The sequence below is a fragment of the Gymnoscopelus braueri genome, assembly GCF_963280865.1.
Source record: "Gymnoscopelus braueri genome assembly, chromosome: 7".
Lineage (NCBI taxonomy): Eukaryota > Metazoa > Chordata > Actinopteri > Myctophiformes > Myctophidae > Gymnoscopelus > Gymnoscopelus braueri.
The window spans coordinates 38,333,690-38,361,308 of record NC_137608.1 but is presented as its reverse complement, the minus strand read 5'-3'; the positions used below and the strand labels follow the sequence as shown (position 1 = coordinate 38,361,308).

The 27,619-nt window shown below is 40.0% G+C and overlaps 3 protein-coding genes across 3 annotated transcripts; 2 read left to right on the top strand and 1 right to left on the bottom strand.

Moving 5' to 3' along the window:
* Positions 1-436: 436 nt before the first annotated feature.
* On the top strand, positions 437-4,069 carry npy8br (neuropeptide Y receptor Y8b). The gene is made up of 2 exons (XM_080432449.1): positions 437-488; positions 2,798-4,069. The coding sequence occupies exon 2, from the start codon at positions 2,932-2,934 to the stop codon at positions 4,024-4,026; it is 1,095 nt and encodes a 364-aa protein (XP_080288575.1). The 5' UTR covers positions 437-488; positions 2,798-2,931; the 3' UTR covers positions 4,027-4,069.
* Positions 4,070-11,881: 7,812 nt separating this feature from the next.
* On the bottom strand, positions 11,882-19,427 carry kctd9a (potassium channel tetramerization domain containing 9a). The gene is made up of 12 exons (XM_080433924.1): positions 19,225-19,427; positions 18,171-18,292; positions 17,864-17,910; positions 17,672-17,768; positions 17,481-17,539; positions 16,963-17,091; positions 16,684-16,751; positions 16,496-16,591; positions 16,255-16,404; positions 15,517-15,622; positions 15,293-15,426; positions 11,882-13,990 (listed from the first exon to the last, which is right to left on the bottom strand). Exons 1-12 carry the CDS (start codon positions 19,393-19,395, stop codon positions 13,874-13,876), a joined length of 1,296 nt encoding a protein of 431 aa, XP_080290050.1. The 5' UTR covers positions 19,396-19,427; the 3' UTR covers positions 11,882-13,873.
* Positions 19,428-24,991: 5,564 nt separating this feature from the next.
* Positions 24,992-27,619, top strand: ankrd39 (ankyrin repeat domain 39). Its single transcript, XM_080433019.1, has 4 exons — positions 24,992-25,175; positions 26,136-26,239; positions 26,326-26,529; positions 26,839-27,619. Exons 1-4 carry the CDS (start codon positions 25,082-25,084, stop codon positions 26,983-26,985), a joined length of 549 nt encoding a protein of 182 aa, XP_080289145.1. The 5' UTR covers positions 24,992-25,081; the 3' UTR covers positions 26,986-27,619.

Genomic DNA, 27,619 nt, shown 5'->3' with positions numbered 1-27,619 from the left:
CCCTCCAACGGTGCAGGAGATTAGCTGTTCACAGACACACACTCATCACACTGACAGATCGGATGGACAGACGGACAGGGTGCAAAACATAGCCTACTCTCTGCCACGCCTTCGGCCTGGCGGAGACAATAACATCCAGACTAGTTGGCTCAGTCATGACGTACTGCAGGCTCACTAAATTATTTCAAATTACTCCGTTTCCCCCGTTGTGCCGATGCGGACGTGCGTGTGCGCGGGCGCGTGCCAAGCGAAGCCCAAGTCTATTGGCTATTATGTAACGCGTTTTCAATCACATCCCTTCTGGTCCGCTGTAGGTATCAGGTCGCTTTAAGAGGAATCTCAGGCTGTATCATTAGAATGTGATCTTGCAGGACCAGGACACCTCCTACGTTCTCTCCTTGGTCAAAAACTCTGCTATGTCTGTCTGCACTGGATGGATCATCACAGCATTGTTCCAAGTTCAAAGAGAGAGGAGAACATTGATTCTGGTAGGTAAACATTACTAGTGTGACAACAACTAACTAAAAGAAATGTTTAAATAACTCATAATTTTCAGAGTGTGGAGAGAGCTGCCTACCTGATACCGGTATTTTCTGTAGCCCATTTATTTTAATCACGTTTTAACCGTTCAGCACACGCACGCAATGGTGCTTTTATGAAACAGGTAGCAAAGATATTAATATGCCAGAAATGTTAAGTGATGTCGTCGTTAGAATGGGAGCGCTGGCTTCTAGAACCCAAAAGAGCGTCTATTGGGTGCGAACCTACCTGTCCAGAAAGCATAACATAAGTCAGGCTCGTTGTATGCAGAGAACAGCCCGCTGATCATCATCATCACCCGGTCGAAGGATAACGGCGATCGAGGGATAGGAAATATGACACTTTCCCACTTTATACAGGCGCAGGTAGGGCTGCGTGACTCTCTTTTGCCTTTTTCCCCATGAGAGAATATGAGGGGCTCTGTAGAATGTGATGCAGACAAAGTGCTTTCGTCAATGAATTTGTTTATTTCCCATGCATCTGATATTAGATGAAAACTAGCCTGCTCGCTTTTCTCTCAGTGACTAGACTTAACAGTTGTTCTTGTCCTCAACTAAGCTATAGGCCTATGTTTCTGACACTTTAATGCATATCTAATTAGCCCATAATGACAGATTGAGTTTAATCACGTCCATAATTTGCTAAACATATGGCACCAATATTGCTATTTTCCCTGTTTGGTTTTGGAACATTTTGGAAAGCCTTTTCCCCCTCCCCAGGGCTGTCTCTTTTTTTTAGCAGATGGTCAGAGAGGAGATTCTGTGGTCATGTATTACCTCAAGTTCCCAAGCTCAGCCATAAATAATCATTAAGACTGCAGAATGATTGGCCAAAGTCTATGAAAAAACAGTCAATCTTAAGTTCACATCCTGAATGCTATGTTGTTGAGAAGACTATAAGTACACACAATTTGGGATTCATATCATATTAATCATCAATAATGTAAAATGAAAATTTAAAAAAGCCAATCTACAAGCTCACAACATGTTAAGATGTGAAGTTTGTAGATAGACAAGATAGGCACGGCGCCATCGTAAGATGAAGTGTAAAATAGGACTTGAGTTGTTAATACACTGTATTTGTAATGATCACATGTGAGGCAATACATTATAACATACATGAGCATACTGTGACAGTTGATGTCATTATGGTACATTTACGATGAGAAGCCCTCATTTCAATATGATAAATGCTTTCAATCGTACACGATGTTAGTGAACAAGACAAACCTTATAGTGTGTGAAGCCGCAGTGTAACACACAACAGCATTGTGTGGGTGAGCACGCTCATTGCTCACACACTCATGCATGCATCATCTTGGTTACTGTTCATGGTGTTATAGTGTAATGAAATGGCAATTCTTTTTCCCAGCACAGTACACGGCTAAATACTCAGTGTTGATTGAACTCAGAATGTGAAATAGACCCCTAAAGGTCCATATGGGTCCATTTTTGTGTGACCTGTAAAGGTCCATTTGTGTACATTTTTGTGCGTCCTCTAAAGGTCTATTTGGATTCAGTTTACATTCTCAGACTTTAAATTAACATGGAGGCGCTTACTGTACAGTTTTGGCTTACTGTATGTTCAGGATTCCGAAGTGAAAATCATGAATACAGTATGCCGTGGGGAAATAATCATTTTCACAGAGAAAGAAACCGTTAAATTCCCACTGTCGCATGACAGAAAACAATGAGGAAGAATAATTGCGAAGTAGCAGCCATTAACACGGTTATTGTGATGGAAATTTAAATGATCTCAGCTTTATAATGATAACACTGTCTTCATCTGGGTTGGCTTCTTGATGAAATGCCATAAACGCATCATTTGCTCTTATAGCATTTAAGAAGAGAGAGAGAGTTTCTCTCTTTTTCTGTCAGACTCATCATATTTGCATACTAGCACAATTATTCTATTCATCATTCTGGGGTTTGTAATGTAAAATCTGTCTCCTGTGTTTACACAGCTGTAAAAGTAAAGACTTTTCAAGGCCAAACAGATAATAATAGAATGCTAGTCACAAGCTTTGGAAACTTGAAACTTGTCCTGCAGCAAGTAAACAGTTGCCGAGCCTTCATGTATTGTATATGTCATATTTAAAAGAATCACAGGACAATTTATCAAATTACTTTATATCATTTAGTAAAAGGTTGTAAGTTGACTGTTTTCTGTCCTCACCCACTACAGTTGTCGGGAATTTGATGTAATTATTATTAATTTGTATAGCTTTTAATGTTCACCTTTTCTTTTCCTCTTTCAGGCAGCAAACGAAGACTGCAGTAAAAATGGCAAAAGCAAATGATGATGGACACCTGTGAGAAAATCCATTATTAGCCTTTATAATTACATTAGGTGTGAAACAGAGTAATAAAACAATTAGTAAATAATCTGATCATGGAGTTGCACCACAACACCAACCACAGCCAGACCTCATGGAGAGAGATGCCATGGTATTTAACAGAGGAGTGTCCACCCTCAGTTAGTGGCACTACCTTCCTGATCATCGCTTATAGCGCAGTAATAGCGGTGGGCCTCGTTGGTAACGCCTGCCTGGTGATCGTCATTACACGGCAGAAGGAGATGCTCAACGTCACCAACATCTTCATTGCCAACCTGTCCTGCTCTGATATCCTCATATGCATTGTGTGCCTGCCCGTCACCATTATCTATACATTGATGGACCACTGGATTCTGGGGGAGGCCCTGTGTAAGCTCACCCCTTTTGTCCAGTGTATATCCGTTACCGTTTCCATTTCTTCCCTTGTCCTTATCGCCATGGAACGCTACCAACTTATCATCTACCCTACTGGATGGAAACCTGTGGTGGCCCAATCCTATGTGGCTGTAGGCATTACCTGGGTGGTGGCCTGCATCATTTCTTCACCTTTTTTGTCATTCACTGTTCTCACCAACTCACCTTTCCAGAACCTGAGCATCCCCTTTTCAGTCAACAACCACCTTGTTTGTATGGAGGAATGGCCCTTGATTGACAACCGGCTGGCCTACACCACTTTCCTGTTGGTCTTTCAATACATCCTACCTCTTGTTCTCATTATGTTCTTTTACTTGCACATCTTCCTACGCCTCAGGAAGAGGAAAAATATGGTTGACCGTGCCAGGGACTCCAACCAAAAAAAGTCCAAGGAATCCAAGAGGATAACCGCCATGTTAGTCTCCATTGTGGTTGCGTTTGCACTCTGCTGGCTCCCCCTCACCGTCTTCAACACGGTGTTCGACTGGCACTACGAGGCCATCCCGTCCTGCCAGCACGACATCATCTTCTCAGCCTGCCACCTCTTGGCCATGGCCTCCACGTGCGTGAACCCCGTAATCTACGGCTTCCTCAACAGCAACTTCCAGAAGCAACTCAAGTCGACCCTGCTGCGATGCCGCTGCTGGGGGTCGACAGAGAGGTACGAGAGCTTCCCCCTCTCTGTTGTCAGCACTGAGATCACCAAGGGATCAATTTTGAGCAAAGAATCCATTTAAATGTGAGACAAAAAAAAAATGTGGGCCTTTAATCCTCCATTATTTTGGTCATCCATTCTATTCCTGCTTTGTTTTGTGCCAAAACGAGGCTGATATTGCTGGAGTTATAAACCTGGTTAGACTGTCCAGTTGGAGCAGAATGTAAACACTTAACTGCCATGGCATAGCGCCCTCCATTCAGTTTGACTTCATCTGTAGGAGGAGGAAGTAGATAACCAAATGATGGTGCAAAGGTTGTACATGTGTAAGTATTGTAGGACTATTGAAGACACAAGCAGTCTTCCAATTACAATATATTGTGCAAGTGTGTTGTAATCATGTGTAAATGGCAACACAACAATCTAAATCTTCTAATCTGAAGATGCTGTACTGTATGTATATCCGCAATGTTCCTTCTCATGTGTATTTTTCTGAATTATGAAGGTTAGACTGAATACTATTATAATGTGCTTTTTACATATCTGACTACAAGCAATGGAACCACATGGATTGTATTGACAAGCTGAAGTGGACAGTGGAAATGTACCTTATGGGAGCTGTAGAATTCAATGTTCTGTGTTAATAGTATATTGATTAAAACTAACATAAGAAATTAAAGGGATTTTTATCCAAAATGTGTTAATGATTATCCATAGACACTAGCTTATTACACAACTGATGGAGAACACATAAAATACCTGCTTAAAAGTTGCCCTAGGCGGTTTCTTTTAATATTTTCAAATGATTTACTTGCATCATGTTAATGCAGTTTTTAACATCTAAACTAGTGAGAAATATGTGGTCTAACTTTCATATTGAATGAGTTTGAGAACTACATACATTTAATGCTGTCCACCAAGGTCTATGTCCAATATTATATTGCTGTATGAGGGAAGGTTTTTGAAATAAAATGTGTCACACAACAACCATAAATCCAGTGCCATAAAATAGAATATAAGAGGCAGAAAGGACTATGTCAATGCAGCGTTCCTCCACTGTATATGTCCATAAGTTGATATATGTATGCACAGTAATAGATCTGACACAGTTATACTTCATGTTGTGATTGGCAATAAACAGCACTGTAGCACTGCTGGTATCTCTGCTATAAAACGTGTAGTTGGAAAGTATACTTCTCTTTGTAATATTGAATTGAATTAAACCATGTACCAGTGTATGTAACCATTCAGTGTCTGTTGTAAAACACATTTTTATTGATACACAATCCTGCTCTTTGAAGGTCTTTACTTTGGTAGGTGTGTCCTTCCCACAGGGAAGCAGTTTACTGTATTTATTCATAAGGTTACTTGGAAAACATGCCAAGATGAATCATGCTATGGCTAAACCAATATGTCAAACTTCCTCTCGACTTTCCTGTCTGAGCATACTCTATATTTCAAAATGGAAGTAGCCATAAGTCCTCTGTAGCCAACCAATCTGGTTTGTGACAAAAATATGATTTTTAGCTCACGAAAATGCACATACAGTACAGTAACATGATTACAGTGTGAGAAATTTCCTCTCAGATTTTTGTTTCGCAAATATATCCAGAGCAGAATCACTATAATTGCCACATGCAGTAATACACATATTGGAAGTATGTGGAAATCACCCATCAAAAGCAAAATTATGCATTAATTGCAGGCTTTCATCTGCACTACATTGTTCATAGGAAATATCCCTCAACTATGGGATATCACCTTCTCTTCCTCTCTGCATAGTCATTCCCCTGAGCCTGAGGCTAAAGCTTTTGATATGTTTAAACATGAGCTCTTCTAGTCTGCCTGAACAATTGCTCGACTGACTCTAGTGGTCTCTGGTGTACAGTGGGGCAAATATGAAAGTGATATGTGTGTGAGATCCAAGTGTGAAAATATTAATGTTAATTAATGTTATTAAATATTATATATTATATTAACTACTTAAAAATACTGACCCCCAGGGATTTATACTAGGCCCACTCCTTTTTTTCCACTACACCAAATATCGTTGACAAAAATAGCTGATCTACAAACTCGTATTGCGTTTCTTTTTACAGGCTTTATGAATAACATTCAAAGAACCTACTATCACTGATGTGCTGCTACTCAGTCCGCGTTGCGACGCTTTCTAAGCTTGTAGATCTGTTATTTTTTGCAGAATGTTTGCCCCTGAACAGGGATGCTAGTTTTCTTAACCCATTAAAACCTGAGGCGATTCTTTAAAAAATCTAAATCTCAACAGTTTTTTGAAAAAAATCTGGAAAATATTTTTTCAATATTTTTCAAAAATAGCAGATCTACAAGCTCGTAGCGCGGCACTCGGTGCCGCGCTATGAGCTTGTATATCTGCTATTTTTGAATAGCCCAAAGAAATCTTAAAATGAGACGCAGATGCGTCCCCAGTCTTAATGGGTTAAAGGTGGTGTAAGTGATTTTTTGTTTTGTTTCGTTAAAATAAGGCTAGCTCTATATTCCGATAGTAATCAGAGTGTTGGTTCAGTAACAAGGGGTCTCCCCTTCTCTCCAGCTCTTTAGAAAACAAAATACATTTTCACGTCGGGATACCAATTTTGTCCAATCAGGAGAGAGAAATCATACAGGACACAGGATAAACAACTGAAATTGAAAATGATGAGCCAAATAATTTGCTGTCAAAATTCTAACTGGAACAAAATGTAAGCTGATATGTAGCTGCAATCTAATACCGATTGGAGGAAATTGATATCTCAATCTTAAAAGGTAGTAATACTATCAGAATATAGAGCATGTTATATCCAGTCATTTTTACATTACTTGCATTGTGATCCAGCCTGCTAATAAGGGTGATATGTAACAGCAAAACTATAGTTGTGCTATTTCACTGTCCATTAAGCTTGGTGATAACCCCATGAATGAATGTGTTCTCATCTTCCACGCAAAAGCATAGTTTGAAAGCATAGTTCTGAGTTCTGGGTTGCCAGAACTCATGGTTATTACTACCTCCTGAGCAGGGTCCAAATTAGGTTCTGAGAAACCTATCTGAAATCAAGTGTGTATGGAAACAAACCCAGAACAGTTCACTCAGTTCTTGTAGTTAAAAAGAGCCAATCGATACTGCATGCTTGTGATGTGATTCTGGCCTGGTCCTAGATCTTCCCTTCTCTCTGTATAAAAACTATTGTTTGTTGATAAAGATATACACAATCTCTTTGTCATCCATTTCTTTCAACAACAGAGCATGATATTCAGACAAAAATGGCCATCTAGATTTAGCATTTTTGTCACATAAGAACAGTCAAGAGGAAAAGCTATTGAACCTAATGCAGAACACTAACAGAAATCTCACATGAAGTTCCAGGAAATGCTTTGTCAAGAACTAGGCCCCTATTCATAACAACATGAACAAGTTGGTCCAAAAGGTAGGAACAATATAACCAGGTCATATGGTGATGACATCAACTCACAACACAGTGAAAGTGCATTTTATGGATGTGGTGATAGGATTACCCAATGGGGATATGGATGTGGGTTTTTTTGTGTCTCAAGAGTTGTCAGTGCTTCAAAGAAATTAAGCTCATTTGAGGGCAAAGGTTCAAGTAAATGCTCTATAGAGGATTTTTTTAATCTTGGTTAATCTAATCTAAATATTCATTTGGGAGAACCATACAAGATCACAGGGATAGTGGGAGTTATGTTGTAGGGTGGAGAATAACTTTGATTAAGCTGTTCTTTGTGCTATATAGACTATGCATGCAGCTATATGCATGTAAATGCATAGCACATAATCACAAACAGAGCACATGGATCTCTCAATATGAATAATAATAACAATTGTCATTGAGATCTGCATGAAAGGACATGTACAGTACAGTATATGGAAAATGTTAACAAAATTCCACTTTAACATCCCCTGGTAGGCTAAATGACCCTAACTCCCAATGGCCCCTATGGATCTTTGCTACTTCAGGCAAGTGAACTAGTCTTTTCTGTCTTGGCAGATGAAAAGGTCACAGGGAGTTGCTATGCTGCTTCTAGAATTCCAATTATTGTATTAGAAATGCAAACATATATGAGATTGCAGCAGAACATGCATGTAACTCACCTTGGGGTTAAACACGTTTATCGGCTCAATCAATATTGGCTGGCTCCCTCACCTTTCGCCCTAATTGACTGTGGAATCAGCCACATCCCTGATATGCTTACTTTTTTTCTTAGTATTTTGTGAAATCAACTACTGATCTACTTTGACTTTGTGAGGATAGGAATTTTGCTTGATTGCTTCATTGGCCATCCTGGGTAATGCATGTTATCTTTCAAAATGAAATGTAGAAGTATCTGTTCCTCTGCTTTTGAAATAAATCTAACTAGTTCATCCTGTAGATGATCTTGCTCACAGTTCACACAGACACGCATGCACACACACACACACACACACACACATTTTGTTTCCGTCTTACATGAAACAAGTAGACTCGACAGCAGGGAGTAACAGTCCCTGATTGGTGTCAGACAGTTTTCCCCCAGGATTGTATTAGGCACAGCATGTTTGTGCTTTCATTTATGCTTCCGTTGTAGCAGAAAATCATTTGGCTCCAACATCTCAACCATACATGACTAATTAAACACACTGCATTAAATATGTAATATATTGATGTAATAGATATAGAGATGGACAGATAGATAGTAGATTTATGAGCCCTTATAAATTATGATCAGACCTAGACGTCTTTTGCTTGGATTAGAAGAAAAAGGGATACAACATCCTCCTGCTTTAGTTGACTATAGCTACAACATTGTTAGGCAATTCAGTGGTTTTCTTTTCAACTGAGGAGCATCACATTATTTAACCCTCTGACAGAGGCTAATCCTAGCTGATTCACTGGAGTGGACAGTGTGGAGCCGAGGGACGATTGTTGAATACGTACAGATTGTCTGTCTGTACGTATTCAACAATCGTCCCTCGGCTACACCGGTGTTGATACAGACAGAGAAGAAAGAAGTCAAAGAATGTGAGATATCATTTTGATAGTGGGGGGGGGGGGGGGGGGCTGGTGACTAACCTAGTATTTTGGACTCTATTGCTTGTACCATGCTTAAATTGCATTTAATACACACGTCAATGTATAATCAACTATTGGGTACTTACCAATATTTTCACACCTCGGTTCACAAAAATAGATGTAAGGGGGAAGAATCATTGATCAGTATGGATCGGAAGAGGGTAGGGAATTAGATCAATTAGGAGTTGTTATTGGTGTGCTAGGCATAAAGATCTTTCATTTCAGGCTCCCTGATTAAAAGTCCTGAAAATCTGTTTTGGATTCATTCCCACAAGTTCAAGCACACCAGTCTGCAAGCACTGCACATGTAATTTTAATGTGGGAGGACATAGATCTATAAGCTGATCTGCAATTGCTGGCCTGAGTCATCTCAGCAGGGGGTGTTGTTGTGGTTCCTATCTTCAACTACAGCATTGGGCTTTATTTCCCTCCCTGATGTTCACTTTTGTTCACCTGCTTCGAGAACATCTTGTGGAGACCAGTTAGTTCTTGGGCCTTAAATTATTTAGCACAGTTACGAAAATGACCCATGCCTGGGCCTCCAACAGGTGTTTTCTGGGTACAGTGTTTATTGATTTGTCATTATTTGACTTCAAATCCAGTCTTATTAAATATTTACTACAACACACACACTGGACTAAACTCTCTTCCGTGAAATAATGTATAGTGTGTTTATACACTGTTAAATGTATTTTGCCAATTGTTTATTTGCACACCAGATTACCTTGATGTTGTGTACTGCTCTTACAGATTTGTCTAATTGTTTTCATTGCTATTAATATTGTTTTAAATCCAGGGAGTAACATCATAATTTCATGTGATGTTGTGATGTTACTTATCCCATCATTATAATGATAATAAAGTTGTCTTATCTCTTATGATAATGTGTAGTTGCCCCACTTCCTGTGCTTAAATGTATCCACCTTGATGACTAAAGTTGCTTTGATGTTTCCCCTTTTTGAAATGTAAATATGTTCTCTGCTTTATATATGTTTTTGATTATGATTGAGTTAATTTCAAAAGAGTGTATGTGGTCAAGGAATTGCTGCTCCTAACAGAATCGAGCTTGTGTAAATGTTTTTCTTCATTCACCTGTGATACTGTGGCTTATGTGTTATGTTTATTCCTTATCAACTTCAGGGCAATACTTCTTCCATATGATGCAATGAGTGTCCTGAATGGCAATGATTGCGATTTCATCAACAAGATGCCTGTGGAAGTGATTATCTGTCTAGTGTGTTTGCTGAGTAGCAGAGCAGAGTGGCAGACAGATTGAAATACTTTGAAAATCGCAGTCGATTTGAGATTTATTTTTAAAGTCTGACCTATTCTCTAATCAGCAGGATATTGCACATTGTGCTTTCACAGTCTAATGGTCATGATGAATGCCATTTTCAATGTTTGTTTAAATTCCATGTATACGTGTACATGTTCCAACAATTTTCATGTTGCTTATCCAATGAATTGTCAGCGGGTCTTTTGTTATCCAGAAGAGATTGTGTTGTATTATTTGAAGTAAGCCAGGCAAACAATGAGAGTTGTCATTAGCCTATCTCGTGCAGTGATGCACTATAATTGCAGGACTGCTTGGTTTATCTTTAGATGGATGCATGCCTGTCCACAACACAAATACATTTAATAAATTTATATAAATTATAGTATTGACAAGATCAGATCCAAATCCTGGTTACACTCTAAACTGATTATTTACAGCCATTCTTTACAGAATGTGTATAGGTTTTACATGTAATGTCACTATTCTTGTGGGAAATTATATTTTATGAATCAATGAATGAGGCGTTAAATAATTTTGCTTAAGAATAAAGAAGCCAATTAATTCCCTTAAACTGTCAAAGAAAAGATCTCAAAGAGTTAACTTTCCACTATTTGCTAGTGCCCTCTGCTGGCTTAATATGGTTCCCAAGCAGTGGCTAGTTCCCCAACACCCCCAAAACAAAAATTACATGGCTGATTTTGATATTGTTGTACGTACCTCATTCATCATTCTCAGACTTAATTTTATCCTTCAACTTCTTGTTTATGCCCCAAAATTACTGGATATACAGGTTTTGTAGCAATTTGTAGCATGTTCTAATCATGTGTATACTTTACTTAAAAACATGTTCCAAATATATATATATATTTTTTTTATCATTTTGTTAAAAATAGCCAATTTAACACAGAGGTGCCCACTCTTCCTTGGTGGCCACCTATCCTATTACCTCCAAGATTAGTTGCACACTCACACAGTGTGCAGGGCCTTTGGCTGACGGTGATAGCAACCACAAGATAATGCACTTAGTTCTTACACTGTCCTGTGTATCTGAAAGGTTCTCTGAATTCCTTTTCCCCCTGGGCTCAGTCAGAGACCATATGGCCAATGCTGATAGTAACCCTGTGCCACTAATGTCCTCAGAGGGAGCAGCACAGTACCAGGTTTTTGTCATTCTAAAAATGAGGCACTTTCACATTACAAATAGGCTGGCTTTGTACTTTCACTTCACATTCTCTAAAATGTGATCTTGTTCCAACACACAATGAAATATCTCAGTGCTGATCAATACAGAGTGGAATTGCTTATTTGGTCGAGCACAGTACTTCCTCTTACCTTTCCAGGCACAAGTAGGACAGCTTCTCTCTTTGATTAGCTGTTATCTATAGTTCTACATGAATGGAGCTGCACAATATTTTCTGAAGCTTTTATAGGTAGTTAACATCTAACCCTTCACTAGTGGGGGTCACAAAGTGGAATTTCATATCTTTAAAAGAACATCTACTGCCACCCTGCCAGGCCTTTTAAAAGATTACACTTTGTGATATTTGCTCTTATACTGACTGGGGACAACAGGTGACACACACGAGGCAAGCTGAGCATGGCTATAAAATCTATCATAGGTCCACTTACTTGCTTCTCATTTCAAATAATTACATAGTCATACATCTGCAGTTAAGACAAACACAATCTCTTGCAACTGAGATACATGCAGCTGATAATGTTGCAAACACATGACAACCAGCCCTTTATCATCTTTATACTTTTATTTATAACAGTCATTTATGGAAAATAAAAATATATTTCCACGGTCAAGTGCAATAATTATAGACAGGTGGGACTCTGCTACACTGTCTTTCAAAACTAATCAGTATTATATTATGTATCAAAATAAATAACCATAACTCTTACACTGATCTTCACTCAAGATGAAAATACACAACATGATTGCCTTCATTGATCATTCTCAGGGTACCTACTATTGAGCTGGGTTAAACACATTCGATAAAGCTTAAGCTACTACACCTACAGTAACTTCACCAAAGAGGAGTATAGCTCTTCAAACATGCAGGCGGACAGTTAAGAATCCAGTAAAAACACACAAGATTGTTTCTTGACAGACATAGTGCAGGACATGGTAACATTTGACTACACTATGAACTTTGGGATGTTTTGGAAGCATTGGATTTGACTTTACATTTAGATTACAAGCACCATACATTTCTTTAGGTTAAAAGATACAACGCAAAGGTTTTACATTTACAACATTGTGCAAAGCAGAAGAATGTTTACATAATAAGCAGCTGTTCAGCACCTCTACGTTTCGCCTGTGTTCAGACAACCACACTTCTCCTGATTAGGTGATACAACAGTGACGAAAGGACATCAGAACATCATATACATTAACAATGACTTTCATTGAAGCACAAAAATTGGAGATTGTTCTCTCATATTTGGCGATAGGAATAATGAATAACATACAAGATAAGCAACGCCACAGTGAAACACATGCGACTACAGCACATTCATTCACAATGTAATAAAACAAACAGAGGTAGATCGACAGAGCACAAAACAAAAGACAGATTTTGGTGCAAAAGCCAATTTCTACTTCTTCAAATCAATGTATTGACTTTAAGATATAATTTTGGAATTTGATGCTTTCTTTCAACAAAGAAACAGGAAAGGTGGGATTGAGAGTTGGGATGACATGCAGTAAAGAGCCTCAGATCGCATTTTAACCCGGGCCAGCTGCACAAAGGACTATAGCCTTACTTATGTGGTATGCACACTCAGTGGGATAACGGAGCACTCAAAAAAAGTTACATTTTTGGAATATGACATGGTCATCCCATGAAGTATAAATTAGCTTTAAGCAATACTCAAAAGTAGGACAGGACAGGAACACTCGCAGCTGTAAATGATGTATTGCATACTGAAGTTGGGTTGAAAACAGGTCCTGGCATAGTTTTATGTTGCAGTAACAGCACATTTAGTCAGTTTAGTGCTACTGTATGGCTTTGGCTTGCATCAGCTCCTTTTATCATGCTGTATCCAGCAAAGTAAACTATATACTTTGAGAAGAACGTACCGTTACACAGTCATAACTCAGCCCCATCGACTCCACCACTGCAGTAGAAGAGGCTCTTTTTTGAAACCCTACTGTACACAGTCTGATAAGGTTCAACTTCCAGTGAACTGTGTCAAGTTATACAAATAAAAATGATGTAAATCATAAACCTTAAAATTTCAACACACTGAATTTAAACACTTTGAATTCAAACACAAGAAGAAACGTTTTTCTTTTGTTTTGGTGACAAACGACGAGATAGTTGAACATCTAGATTATCTAGAAGTATTCTGCCACAAAACAGAAATTAATAACCCTGGATAAACTCTAGTGCAAGGCATTTAAAGCTAACATAATATTCAGTGGAATGCCGGAGATGTGCATAATACCGTAGCTACCTGCATTTCAAACAGGTATAAGTTTGATAACAGGAGAGGGACAAGGAAAAGAGAGACAAAGCAATAACAGCCCAAGTGGAATTTGCAGACCTTAAGTTGCTGCTAGACTATCTGACGCTCTGAGACATGTGCAGTGGAGTTAGCATCTCCTCAAAAATGGCTCCTTTCACATTAGATCCTCTCAGGTTGGCTTCTTGTAAATCACATCCGGACAGGTCACAGTTCTAAGAGAAGGAAATTAGACACAATAACAATAAGCCAGGACTCCCATGTACTTAGTGAAGATGTGCATAGACAATGATAATGTATGTGTATGTTACAATGTAACATATTGCATGCATTATCATCGTCTATGCATGCACTGCAGAAGTTTTAAATGTGAAATAAGAAGAGGAAAGAAAACATGTGTCATGCATCCCATTCACAAGGCATGATTCTTACTTTTATTATCCTTGAGATTTCATATTGTGGCTATACAACTTGCCTTATGAGTCTACACTTTAAAGTGTGTTCTGTTCCACTCCAGGTTAACACCCACATTTACAAATAACACTATATAAATACTTTTCTATATATATAGAGAGAGTGAAATTACATTATGAAGTGAGTTTGTAATTTTAGAAAGATTTTTTTGACTACTGACTGAGTGGGTTATACAACTTTAGCGTGCTCTACTTCAGGGGTAGGCAACCTTAGGCACAGGTGCCAACATTGGCACAGGGGAGGGTTATCACTGGCACACTGGCATAAGTGTGAGAGATTTTTGGTTTAAAATGAAATCAATTAAATTAAGCTCCCTCACATCTGTATGCAAATTGCATCCTGCACACAATTCTACACTCAACTCTGACTGGGGAGGGAGTCTGGGAGATATAGATGGCTTATTGCTTTGAGTCTAATGATCATTGTCCTGATGTGAAAGAAAATGTTTCCAAAGAAGAAAAAGAAAATAAGGTTGTTATATTTATGGACAATCAGAATCTGTTGGAAATATTTAATGTTGATATGGCACGCTGACTATCAAGAAAATCCAAACATGGCACATGTCAAGAAGGTTGCAGACCCCTGCTCTACTTATTTGGAAAAACAAACTTTATGTTGCTTAGTGGAAATTCATCAGTACAGGACTTACAGGACTACACAGCCTGTGACTGTGGTTTGCTACGTTGTCAGTGAGTCCATCTTGTATTTTGTGAACTACACTATGCTGTGGAATGCAACTACTAGACCCTGTGGCCGTTGCTACATGTCACACTGATTACGCAACGCCGGCATGCTATGTAGTAAATGCACACAATGGAGGCAGCTTTGTTTAATTCAGTGCAAGAAAGCAAACCCCGCATAAATGACAGCTCTTCACTCCATTATTGTAGGATCTCTGTATAAAAGTATCTACAGAGAGCCACCATCCACTTTTTTTCACTTGAAAATGAAGAATGTCAAAAAGGCCGTAATGCACAGAAGTAGAGGCACTGCAGCCAGGAATTGAACCCAGTGGTATAGGCAGCTCTTTCTCCTTTACTTACTTCAAGATCAGTTCCTGCTAAAGTGGCACCTCGCAGGTTACAGTTCTTCAGTTTTGCATTTTTGAGAGTGGCCACACGCAGATTTACGCCAGTCATCTGGCTTCCTTCCATGTCAACTCCTTTGAGATTAGCACCTAAATACAATAACATTTTAGTTCAAGACAAGGTTATGGGCCATTCCTCTTAGATTATTATTATGTTAATTAAGAAATATGATGCATTACCCTCCAAATTGGCCTTCAGTCCAGATGGATCTTCAAAATTGCATCCTTTCAGAGAAGCCCCTTCTGCATTGGAACAGAGCATCTTCACCCCTTGTAAGTTGGCACCCTTCAATAGATACACCAGACACATGAGTGTTTACAGTACATTTCAGTAGTAAAATATTAGAAGAACATGCTTCCCACTCCCAGCCAACAAATACATTTGACCCAAAACAATTACATTGTTCAGTGGTTCATATTTTTGTCCACTGTCTGGGGGATGAATTCATGTGCAGTTTGCAAAATGTGGATCTTAGGTAATAAAATATACATTGTAAATGTACATTTACTATACTTTTACATTTAATTTGAAAATAATCCCTTGAGCTTTTTAGGGTTGCTGCCAATCTAGAAACCTTGCCTGAATGTGCGGGAGAGAGCAAGTATGTCATTGTGGTGAACAAGTGCACACTTTATCTCACATATATTTCATTGAACTGGGCCCACACCATGTCCAGAAAGAAAAAAATATATATAAACATTTCTGGTGTCCCACAACCACTGCTCTGACACTGAATTGATGTATTGTCAATTTAACTGAACAGAAAGGTTCACAGACATGAAGATGAGACTGAAAAATACTGTAATCAAAAGATGCTAATCAGAGGGAAGGCAAACAAATGACTGCACTGCCCATTATGACTGCACCAGACATTATTAATGGTTGTGATTGTGAACAATGACTTTGTTTAGGCTTACATCCAGGTTGGCTCCAGAGAGGTCAGCCCGTTCCAGATTTGCGCAGCATAAATTGGCATGTGTCAGGTTGCAGCGGCTGAGATTAGCCATCTTAAAGTTGATGTAACGTAGGTCAAGCCGAGAGAGGTCAGCCCCACTGAAATTAAGACCCTAAAGGGGAAACAAAGGTACAATATGATCTTGCTGTGACTTGACCATTGAATACCATGTAATCAGTGTTAAAGTACAAATGTGGTGTTACCTGACAGCGGAGCTCTGATTTGGTGGGAGTAGCAAGCAGAAAACGAACAAATTCTTTGCGAGAGATTGGAGAGTGGTCATCTGGTGGCTGGGAGTTCTGTTTAAAAGCAGAAACAGTATGTAAGTATACTCTCAAAAGAGTACATTTATCAAGTATGCATATATGCTATTTTCCAGGCTTCTGATCACCTTTATTGCTACTTCCAACTGCTCAGCAAGCTGCTCAATTCCAAAAAAGCGGGCCTCCTCTAGGACACCTTAAAGACAATTAGGATAATATAACCAATAAGCAAATTACAGTTCTTTATTCATGTGTACAGTAAAGTCATGACCCCCAGGGTCCATTTGAGTTCAATTAACACTCATTTTACAGTGTAGGACCATTCCAATGAACCCATATGATTTCTATGAATCTATTCAGAAGGATCATACTAAACGTTTTACATCTTGAAAAACTCTAAGACTTACCCCGTATATTGATGCCTTCATTGATTATAAGCTGCCCATGTCTCAGGTAATTAAGAATAGGCTCAAAGTATTCAGGGCTGCGGTCGATCAGATATGCCCCATGTTGATCCTGTCTGTTCCCCCACACATCTAAAGCAAACACAGAGGTTCACAAGACCCATTCTGACAGATGGCTCCTATTACAATAACGAGGCAGGGTCTAATAACGGTGTGGCTTCCCTGTGGATCTCTGACCTTATATGGCCAGTCATCGACATATCTAGGACTCCAAATGTGGACACGGTTTCAGCCCGATCTAACCGCCATTGACTTCCATTATAAAATTAAAGTTAAATATGTCAAAAGGAAGTACTTCCTTCCTTGGCCCACTGGCGATCAGATAGCGCATGAAATTTGATACTGATCGGTCGAGTACAGACTCAAAGAGAGACAGAAAGACAGACTCACAGACCCATCTCTAGATTAATAGCCTCCTACAGAGCCACACCGTAAAAAGATGTTCCATACTGTTAACTTACCCTTCTCTCGAAACATGTGTGCAAGCATACTCTCTGGCTCCTTACTGACCAAAGTGCTCCTGTGTGCAAAACAGAAATGATCCAAATGGAAGCCAATTAAACTGTCACTTTGTTGATTTGAGCTTTTGCAATCCGTTTACTAAGCATGTGTGTGCACACTGCACAGCACAATAATATTATTCTGCACCTACCGGGTAGTGGTGAAGAGACGCCCACCAATATTGAGCGTTAACCAATCAGTCTGCGCTCCTGGCCGCTCAGATGGAACTTTGACTTCATTCTGAGGATCTGAAAAGTATACATGTAGGCGGTGAGGAAGTAAAGTGATGAAACGGGAGATTCCCAAGGAGACTGGAAAAAGACACATTGGTGAATATACTCACCAATAAATGGATCTTCTCCCTCTGAGACATACAGAACATCATCATCCCTATAACAGTACAAGAATGCAGCAACTTGATTATCACACATTTAGGCAGAACACATTTTGGTGTATAAGTTATAGGCCTACTTTATTGAACCCTGTAGGGAAATTCATCATCTGCATTAATTAACAGTGGTCAGCCACTGGGCAGCACCCAGGGACAAGCTCCAATTTAGGCCAGTGCCATCCCTAGGCAGTGTAGGCACATATATATATATTTATTTACCTTTCCAAAGTACATGAAGAAGGCAGGACAGCAATATTACCTGATCAGCGCAATGTCGTCTATGAGACCGCCTTTCCCATTGTATAAATTGGTGGCTCTGATTCCCAACTTATTGCTTGCCACAGATAAGAGGTCAGCCAAGGTTCCATAAACTGCTACAACCTAGAGATGAAAGGATTTTTCAGATATTGTCTGAATCTGACAAACTTGAGATATAAGGTATACTATTTAAATCGCATGATTTCTCACATAGCTGGAGCAAAATCTATGATGTTTAACATAACAGCAGTGGTGGGAAGTAACTAAGTACATTTACTTAAGTACGTACTGAAAATTGGAGGTATTTGCACTTTACTTATTATTTACTTATTGATTAATTCTAATTTCCAATACTTTTACTTGTACTCCACTACATCTCGGGATTCAAATATTGTACTTTTACTCCACTACATTTATTTGAAAACTTTAGTTACTAGTTACTTTGATACTTAGATTTTTATTATTATCACAAAACATACATTAACCACTTCAGCCCTATATACATTTCGGCCATTTGAAAATAGCTACAAAATAGGCCATTTGAAAATAGCTACAAGCTCACAATGCGTGGCATTGTGAGCTTGTAGATCTGCTATTCTCAAAAGTTTTTATACATTTGAAAACTTGAAATGGGACATTATTCTGCCTAATGAGTACTTTTACTTTTGGTACTTTAAGTACATTTTGATGCCAATACTTTTGTACTTTTACTCAAGTACAATTGTAATTCCGGACTTTTACTTGTAACAGAGCAATTCTACATAGCAGTATTGATACTTTTACTTAAGTAAAAAATTTGAGTACTTTGTCCACCATTGCATGACAGTCACTATACATATATTTTTCTTAAGAGATAGAAGCGCATTTACATCTGAACTAACCTTCTGCCTAACGGGTAAAGGTTAGCCCAAACACGTAACATTGTAATAAAACAATGTAATAACAATGTAGCAACGTATAAACAATGAAACACCTTGAAGCCATATAAGGCCAGTCATTCTATTCTGCGGCCCAGGCTCGTTGAGTCAGTTGACTAGGAAGGAAGCTGTACGCACCTTGCCATCTTTAGACGTCCCGTTAACAAATAAGTTGACTCTTCTCATTATTTTGGACGCTTTGGCTTGAGGGCAGCTTTTACAGTTGCAAAGAAAACGTAATGTTTGCTTTCTGACTCTGGCTGGCTTTGCTACAAGCTGGTTATAACTAAGACAACACGAGACTATCATAGGGCAGAGCACAGCGTCAAGTGCGACACCAACGTAAGGTATAATGGCAAGACTTCCGATTTCAAAATACAACCAGAGTTCAGCGTTGCCAGAATTTGTGAAAGAAATAAGCAGCCACGTCTATGAAAACAAGCCCAAAAGAAGCAACATGCCTGGCACATGCATGCAAACAACAAGCCACATGAGCACTTTAATTAAACCTATATGCATCGGTTATTTGAAAATAGCCTATAAAAATAGCAGATCTGCTATTTTCAAAAGAATCTTGGGGACATTTTTTAAAAAGGTGGAATATTTTAACGATGTCTCAAAACATTCCCAGTCTGCAGACAAATACATACAATGTGCGGTTTCTTGACATGAGAATGTCTGAGAAACAAGATAAAACTTGGACACAATATGTAAAAATGTACAACGAGTTGTATTAATTAATATATTTATTATTTATTTCTAAAATTAACAAAGACAACACAACACTCCCCTTAACAAAAGAAAACAAACACAGTTCCTCAACCCCAGTAGTTCTACTAGTTCTACTAGTTCCCAATAAAAATCAACCCTTTCGTATTTTAAATATACGGTTTATTCATATGTTACTAAATGTTAGTAACATATACTCATCCATGGTGACTGGTTCGTCGGGGGTATGGGAAGGTCATGATTGTGAATCCCTGGTGGACTTGGTGGTTAGTTTCATCGTTTAGTCCCACCGTATAACTTTATAAAATAATGTTTGGTATGTTGTTCAACAGACAACCCAGCAGACATTTATTTTGGAGACAAAATCAACCCACTTCCGATGGTTTCGGAACCTGACCAGGGTTGCCATGTCTGCTTATTTTAAGCGACTTTGGGCTTGTTTTTCCTGTAAAGTTGCTTGTAAATATTGGTAGTTGCGGATTGCGGTTTGTCGGGGTTGATTCTAAAGTGTACTTGCTTATTTGGGACTTCCTAATAGTGGAGCGGCTAAATGCTTTTTTTCTGGCAGAATCTTTCAGTTTATGATAAAAGCGTGAAAATTGGTATGAGCAGTCTCCATGGGTCACTTGACAAGAAAATTGTCTGAGGCATTTGTAATTTCAAGATGGCGGCCATTTTTCAAGATGGCCGACACCTTAGTGGGCAGTTAAGTGATATGATGGTTTATTTGGTGATACAAGCATGAAAATTGGCATGAATAGTCTCTGTGGGTCACTTGACAATAGGCCACCCACAGCTACTTGACATTTCAAGATGGCGGCCATTTTTCAAGATGGCCAACACTTTAGTGGAGCAATTAAGTTATATGATGGTTTATTTGGTGATACAAGCATGAAAATTGGCATGAGCAGTCTCTGTGGGTCACTTGACAATAGGCCACCCACAGCTACTTGAAGATGGCGGCCATTTTTCAAGATGGCCGACACTTTAGTGGAGCATTTAAGTTATATAATGGTTCATTTGAGTTGTTGGGAGTTGACCAAATGTGGGTGCACCAAGGCATGCACTGGAAGGTGTAAGTGCTTCAGATATGGACTCAGTTTCACATGCCTATGTAGTTGCCCCTGCTAGAACCTATTTGCATGTTTATTTTGCCAGAGTTATTCCCTGTTGTCCTCTGTGTTTTCAAGTGTAGGCGGAAGTGGAAGTGGAGAAGACTTTCCACTTCTCGTCCTGTTCCACCCATCCCCAGACAGATGGGCTCGGCATTTGTGGATGTCGCTTCAATGCCTGTCACCACACGTATCCAGCCTCATAAGAAGCACGTTTGACATGCTCTTTGAGTGCTGCTTGAGTTGGTGGGATCAAGGCATATTGTCTTTGCTTTCTGGCAAAGAGATCAAGCCTGGCCTCGTTCACAGTTGTGACATCGCTGGACCTGTCATACATTAGATCTTCTTGGCCTCTTGACATGGATATTTTTGGTATCTTTGGTGTCTTCAGCAGATGTAGATGCTCTCTTTTGGGCCCTTTCCAGCTCTGTGTTGTTGAACCTAAGTTTACAGCTTGAATGATATTTTGTTCTGTTTCTTGTCAATGTGCTTTCTATGCCATCACCTTCATCTAGTCGGGTTGGACTAAGTAAGATAGGCAGAGCATTGATCTTATGAAATAATGGAACATTTCTTGCAATGGTATCATAACCAGTACGATCGTGCTCTCTGTTGAATAAACTCGGCTGAATTAGTTTTTCCTTGGTGACCTGCTGACAAATGAAACATCTGTCCCATGTTTTCTCAACTGTTATGATGGCTTCTGCCATGTCTGCAGTATAGGCAGAGGCAGAGGGTTTATCCTTTTACCACCTTTTACCAAGCACTTTGATGTATGGGATACAACTAAGTTTGTGCCTTAACCCTACACTTAGTCCGATAGTTCAACAGAACAGAAAAAAGTCGTGACCGTGTGGATCGGCCAGAAGGACCCTTGAGTGACGAGGCAATCAGTCGCCCCGAGGTGGCAGACCGAAGTGGTCGGGCAGGGGTGTAGGCATCGACCATAGCCCGGAGGTAAGAAGGAGCTGTTCCTTTCACTGCCCTATAGGCTAGCACCAGGGTTTTAAACTGGATGCGAGCCGCTACGGGGAGCCAGTGTAGAGAACGGAGAAGGATAGTTGTGTGGGAGAACTTGGGGCGGTTGAACACCAGACGAGCTGCAGCTTTCTGAACAAGCTCCAGAGGTCTGATGGCAGATGCCGGAGCACCAGCAAGGAGGGAGTTGCAGTAGTCCAGGCGGGAGATGACAAGAGCCTGGATGAGCACCTGGGCTGCCTTCTCCGTGAGGAAGGGGCGAATCCTCCTGATGTTGTAGAGGAGGAATCTGCAGGACGTGTCACTGATGCGATGTTTGCCGAGAACGACAGTTGATCGTCCAGGGTCACACCCAGATTCTTCGCAGTCCGAGTTGACGTCACCACAGCATTATCAATGGTGATGGCCATGTCTCGGTGCGGACATCAGCTCGGTCTTGTCCAGGTTGAGCTTCAGGTGGTGCGTCGACATCCACTCCGAGATGTCAGCCAGACAAGCCTACTGCTTGAAGTACAATTACAATACAACTATAAACTACAGACTAACACACAAGCTAATAATACAGTACTAATAGAAAAGCACTTAGGGTACAACTACTAGCAGCTTGCCAAATAAGAAAAATGCTACTATACTCAACTACCCAGAGGTCAGGAGCTCAGTTCTCTTCAGATGTTGTAAGCACACTATTAACTTTCAATTAGCTGACATTAAACCCCACTCTGAGTTTAACAGCAGTGATATATCACCAGTGTCAAGGGCGTACCGTCATAGAGGCCAATGTGGCCATGGCCCGGTCTGGAAAACTCTGCTCCCCTATTTTTTTATATATTAAAAAAAAAATCGTCTTTTTTTTCCTCTACCGGCGCAGTAGCTCCGCAGCCTCCGCCCACCCCACCGTTCCCATTGTCAAGCGGCCCCAGCCAGACATACTAATTGCCTCTAATAAACAAGTCGTGATCTCAGCTGTGGCTGTGCTAAACATGTTCTGCAGGTTTTGGCTCTGCCGTCTGCCCTTATTGAAATGAAGGGTCGCTATGCTGTGTCCCTGGACTCCCTCGTCCTGTGTGCACTAACAGTCACTACATGCACTGAATACCAGTGGTGGAAAAAGTACTCAAATTTTTTACTTAAACAAAAGTATAGATTCTGCGATGTAAAAATACTCTGTTACAAGTAAAAGTAAGGTATTCAAAATGTACTTGAGTAAAAGTAGAAAAGTATTGGTATCAAAATGTATTTAAAGTACCAAAAGTAAAAGTAGGCTACTCATTATGCAGAAGGTCCCATTTCAAGTTTTCAAAAGTTTTCTAACCCTTGATACTTTTACTTAAGTAAAACATTTGAGGATGGAACACACTGAGGGATGGGTAGAGTGTTGTTAATGTTGTTTTATGGTCATTTAATGAATTAATTAAGCAAAAAAATCGCATAATAATAATAATCGTATAATTGTCCTTAATGGAAAAAAAAACATAAATTTCTATGAGAAAATGTATCTTTTGAGGATCCAGGGGGCGGCCATCTTGATAATAGAAATTTCAAGTAGCTGTGGGTGGCCTATTGTCAAGTGACCCACAGAGACTGCTCGTGCCAATATTAATGCTTGTATCACCAAATAAACCATTATATAACTTAATTTCTCCTTAAAAGTGTTGGCCATCTTGAAAAATGGCCGCCATCTTGAAATTTCAAGTAGCTGTGGGTGGCCTATTGTCAAGTGACCCACAGAGACTGCTCATGCCAATTTTCATGCTTGTATCACCAAATACACCATCATATCACTAACTTCCCACTAAGGTGTCGGCCATCTTGAAAAATGGCCGCCATCTTGAAATTCCAAATGCCTCAGACAATTTTCTTGTCAAGTGACCCATGGAGACTGCTCAAGCCAATTTTCACGCTTTTATCATAAACTGAAAGATCGTAGCACTTATCTGCTCCGCTATAATGTTGTTTTAAACCAGTAGTTCGCAAACTGTCAAGCATTCGAGCTGTGGTGCACAGTGTCCATGCGTAAATGGAGAATAAGCAAAGTAACTCTTTTAGTATCTTTAGCCTGCTGGCATATTTATTAGTAGTAGCGCATACAAACGCTCAGTGTGTTTTACACTCTTCCCTCCGGAATGATCTGGCGCGCTCACTGAGAACGTGATGACGTCACATCCTGAGCGTACCGTAAGCCCTGTACAAATTGTGCAACACAATACAATAGGCTACCGTAATAGACAGAGTAAGGGCGCCATCAAATAGCAACACTTAACACAAACAATTTCATGTCAGGAGAGCCCCATATTAATGTCCTATTTGTCGGACCCCCCACCCATCTGAAAATAGTTTGTGCCAGGGACCCCCGTAACAGATTTGTGTTGTTAAAATGTTGACCCAAGACTTTTTTGTTTTGTTGAAAATAGCAGATCTACAAGCTCACAACGCGTGAGCTTGTAGATCGGCTATTTCTATCGCAAAATCTGGCAACACTGAACCTGAATGCAGTGCATAGAGACCACGCACGGAGGGGGGGATACTCGATTAATGCAACGGCCTGGGGCGTGCGTAAGCAGGGCAGTGTTGCCATGTCCGTTTATTACAAGCGACTTTGTGCTTATTTTTCTGTAAAGTTGCTTGTAAATATGGTAGTTGCGGGTTGTGGTTTTGATTGGGAAGCCTAAAATTCCGGATAAAGAAAGTATGTCATGTCACCCGACTAATTTTAAAGGGATTTCGCATCTTCAATCTGATTCTAGCGTGGTAGGCCTGACTGATTGATTGAATACTTTATTTAGAAAGACATGGTACATATGGAAGTACAATTCACAACGCTCATAAAAGCACAGTGGCTTATTTAAAATGAGATCCCCGTGGACTCAAGTCATGATGACATTTAGAAGACATACAAATATACGCTACTACTAAAGTAGTATTAGGTATCGCGTCGCTGTTTATTTGACAATGTGGGTCATTTAGAGCAAGGTCGCCTATTAAACAAACCGGCGCATTTTTTCGGATACGCCAGTTGGTGGTGCCAATGCATCATTTATTTACCATCCACCGTATATGTAGAGGAAGAAGAAGAAGAAACCCGGAAGCTAGGCGTACAGTGTGTTGTTTAGTTTTGAAAAAAACTACCTTTTCATAGCTCCCATTGTGTCAGAACGAACGTTTACTTCTTTCTCTTGATGGCGTCTGATTCGGAACAATGTTCTTGTTGCTCCAATAAAGTTGCGTCGCCCAGTGTCTACCAGACCCTGAATGAAATGGACTTCGAAAGAGGTTAACAAGCATGACTACTGAGTGACAGTCACAGAATGGCTGCTATTACATGTTTCAGTCATTTAACACTATTTACAATTTCGTGGAGGGCTTTTCTTTTGGAGTGCAGGAGAACTGGGCAAACTTCCTACCCTTTGGGTACCCGCCCGGCCCACATACTGTATAAACTCGTTGAAGGAATTTTGCAGCTGTTTATTGCTGCTGTGAATTCTGTCCCATCCAGTGGTGGAAAAAGTACTCAAATGTTTAACTTAATAGTAAAAGTATAAATACTCAGAAATGTAGATATACTCTGTAAAATTCCAGAATTCAAAATTCACAAGGTCACAATGCGTGGCTTGTAGCTGGGCTATTTTCAAATGGTCAAAATGTATATAGGGCTGAAGTGGTTAATGTATGTTATGTAATAATCTAAATCTACAAAGTAACTAAAGTTTTCAAATAATTGTAGTGAAGTAAAATGTACAATATTTGTCGCTGAGATCTAGTGGAGTAAAAGTACAGAAAATGGAAATACTCCAGTAAAGTAAAAAATACCTCAAAATTGTACTTAAGTACAGTACTTGAGTACATGTACTTAGTTACTTTACACCACTGGTCCCATTGCGTCCAGAGATTGTGGTCCATCTTGTAGAAAGGACTAAATACCCGGTTTCTGCCAAAACCTTCAAATGGAGCTCGCCATGTATGCTTGGTTGATCAATTCCACCACTTCCTCATCTACGGGCATGTACTTTAGAACCACGGGTGTCAGTCCATCCTCCCCACAGCTCTTGCCACACATGATAGCCATGGCCCTCCGGCCTCCGGTACTCATCCAAGGTGACTGGTCCGTCGGGAACGGGAAGGTCATGTAGCTATCGGGCCATCCTCCCCCTCGATTTCAGGATGGGGAGGCTACTACAACAAATGTTGTAGTAGTCTACATTTGTTGTCATTTAAAAGTTGTCATATCTGCAGGTATCTGGGCTGCAGCAATGGATGGAGACCTGGAGAGAGTCAGGAACCTGGTCCAGAAGGGCACAGACCCTAACTTGAGAGACGCGTCCAAATACACTGCCCTGGTAAGGGTGACAGAAATAGGTTTGATTATTACCAGTGTTACTAGATGTACTATTTCTATGATATTTCCTTGCATGTTTAATTTTAGCACTATGCGAGTCGCAGTGGCCAGCTTACTGTATGCAAGTTCCTTCTCGAGAGCGGAGCTTGTGCATCGCCCCAGACGCCAGGTGGTGCAACACCGCTCCATCGAGCTGCATACTGTGGACATGTGGAAGTGGTTAGGCTCCTGTTAGACCATAGAGCAGATCCCCGGCTATGTGATGATGACGGAGCATCCCCTTTACACAAGGTAGGCTACAACGCTACTGAAATAGAAAGAATGCTGCCACACACTCTAGCTCTGTTTCGGCAACTTGCTGCATTTATTTTGTATTAAATAAACGTGTCAGAGCTAGAATATGCTGCATCATTCTTTATATTTCAGTTGATTTCTCCAGCCTGACCTGCAATCTCAATACTCACTGTGTGTTAACTCCATTCTTAAGCTACAATACTACACCAGTGCAAAAAAATACAACCAAAAACTAAAGAGAGAGAGAGAAGTTCTTGTATTTAACTTCTACCGTTATGTGTGTTGTTTTCTTAAATGGGTGAGCAGGCTGCAGAACGCGGTCAAGAGGAGGTATGCAAGCTGCTGCTCCAGCACTGTCCCTCCCTCCACATTCAGGTGAACAAGAAGGACCAGCTTCCTTACCAGCTAGTCAAAGAGGGTCATCTGCAGGACCTGCTAAAACCATCAGAGTGACATAGGGATGATTTACATCTGTTTGTGTACATCTGTGCTGAACTGAGACTGTACTCATGGGAAACGCCACCAAGATGTACCCTACCAGTGAGCAATAAACTTCATGAACTTTCATGAAGTTCATGAACTCCAAACTGAAGGGGATAAGTCGTGGTCCTGCATTTGGTCATTCATCACATCAGAGTGTCATCTGTGCTGTGGTGTGGAATAGGATTTTTCATACAAACCATAAGCCAAAGAGATAATCCTGAAAACATCATGTCCACATTCCTGCCATCTTTTAAAGGTATGGATCAGTTCAGTTTAGAAATGCGTCCATGGTAGCACAATGAGCTGAATGAATATACTTTCATGAGGGAGGGGGTGCTTACATTTTTCAAGTTCACAAGGGTGTTGTGTGGACACTGGTGGTTAGCTACCTGTTGAGTAGAATGTCTGAAGGCACAGACAACTTGCGATGTTTTGCTTGGTTAACTCTGTCTTTACCACATTGTTTTGGAGCAGTTCACATGAACCTAATTTACATTGTGTAATGGCAACAAAATAATCAGAAATAGTCTTCAGTAAAACTGGGGGTTCTGTTGCTGTGTGTATTAACTCTATTGTTCTTAAAGGTTTAATGACATTCACTTTT

Excerpts from the sequence above, each read along its gene's own strand:
- ankrd39 (XM_080433019.1), top strand. The coding sequence starts at position 25,082 with ATGGCGTCTGATTCGGAACAATGTTCTTGTTGCTCCAATAAAGTTGCG. Across the intron at positions 25,176-26,135 it reads TGAAATGGACTTCGAAAGAG|GTATCTGGGCTGCAGCAATG; the intron begins GTTAACAAGCAT and ends TCATATCTGCAG. Across the intron at positions 26,530-26,838 it reads GAGCATCCCCTTTACACAAG|GCTGCAGAACGCGGTCAAGA; the intron begins GTAGGCTACAAC and ends ATGGGTGAGCAG.
- kctd9a (XM_080433924.1), bottom strand. The coding sequence starts at position 19,395 with ATGATAGTCTCGTGTTGTCTTAGTTATAACCAGCTTGTAGCAAAGCCA. Across the intron at positions 17,769-17,863 it reads GGGAGAAGATCCATTTATTG|ATCCTCAGAATGAAGTCAAA; the intron begins GTGAGTATATTC and ends TATACTTTTCAG. Across the intron at positions 16,752-16,962 it reads TGAAGGCATCAATATACGGG|GTGTCCTAGAGGAGGCCCGC; the intron begins GTAAGTCTTAGA and ends ATTGTCTTTAAG.
- npy8br (XM_080432449.1), top strand. The coding sequence starts at position 2,932 with ATGGAGTTGCACCACAACACCAACCACAGCCAGACCTCATGGAGAGAG.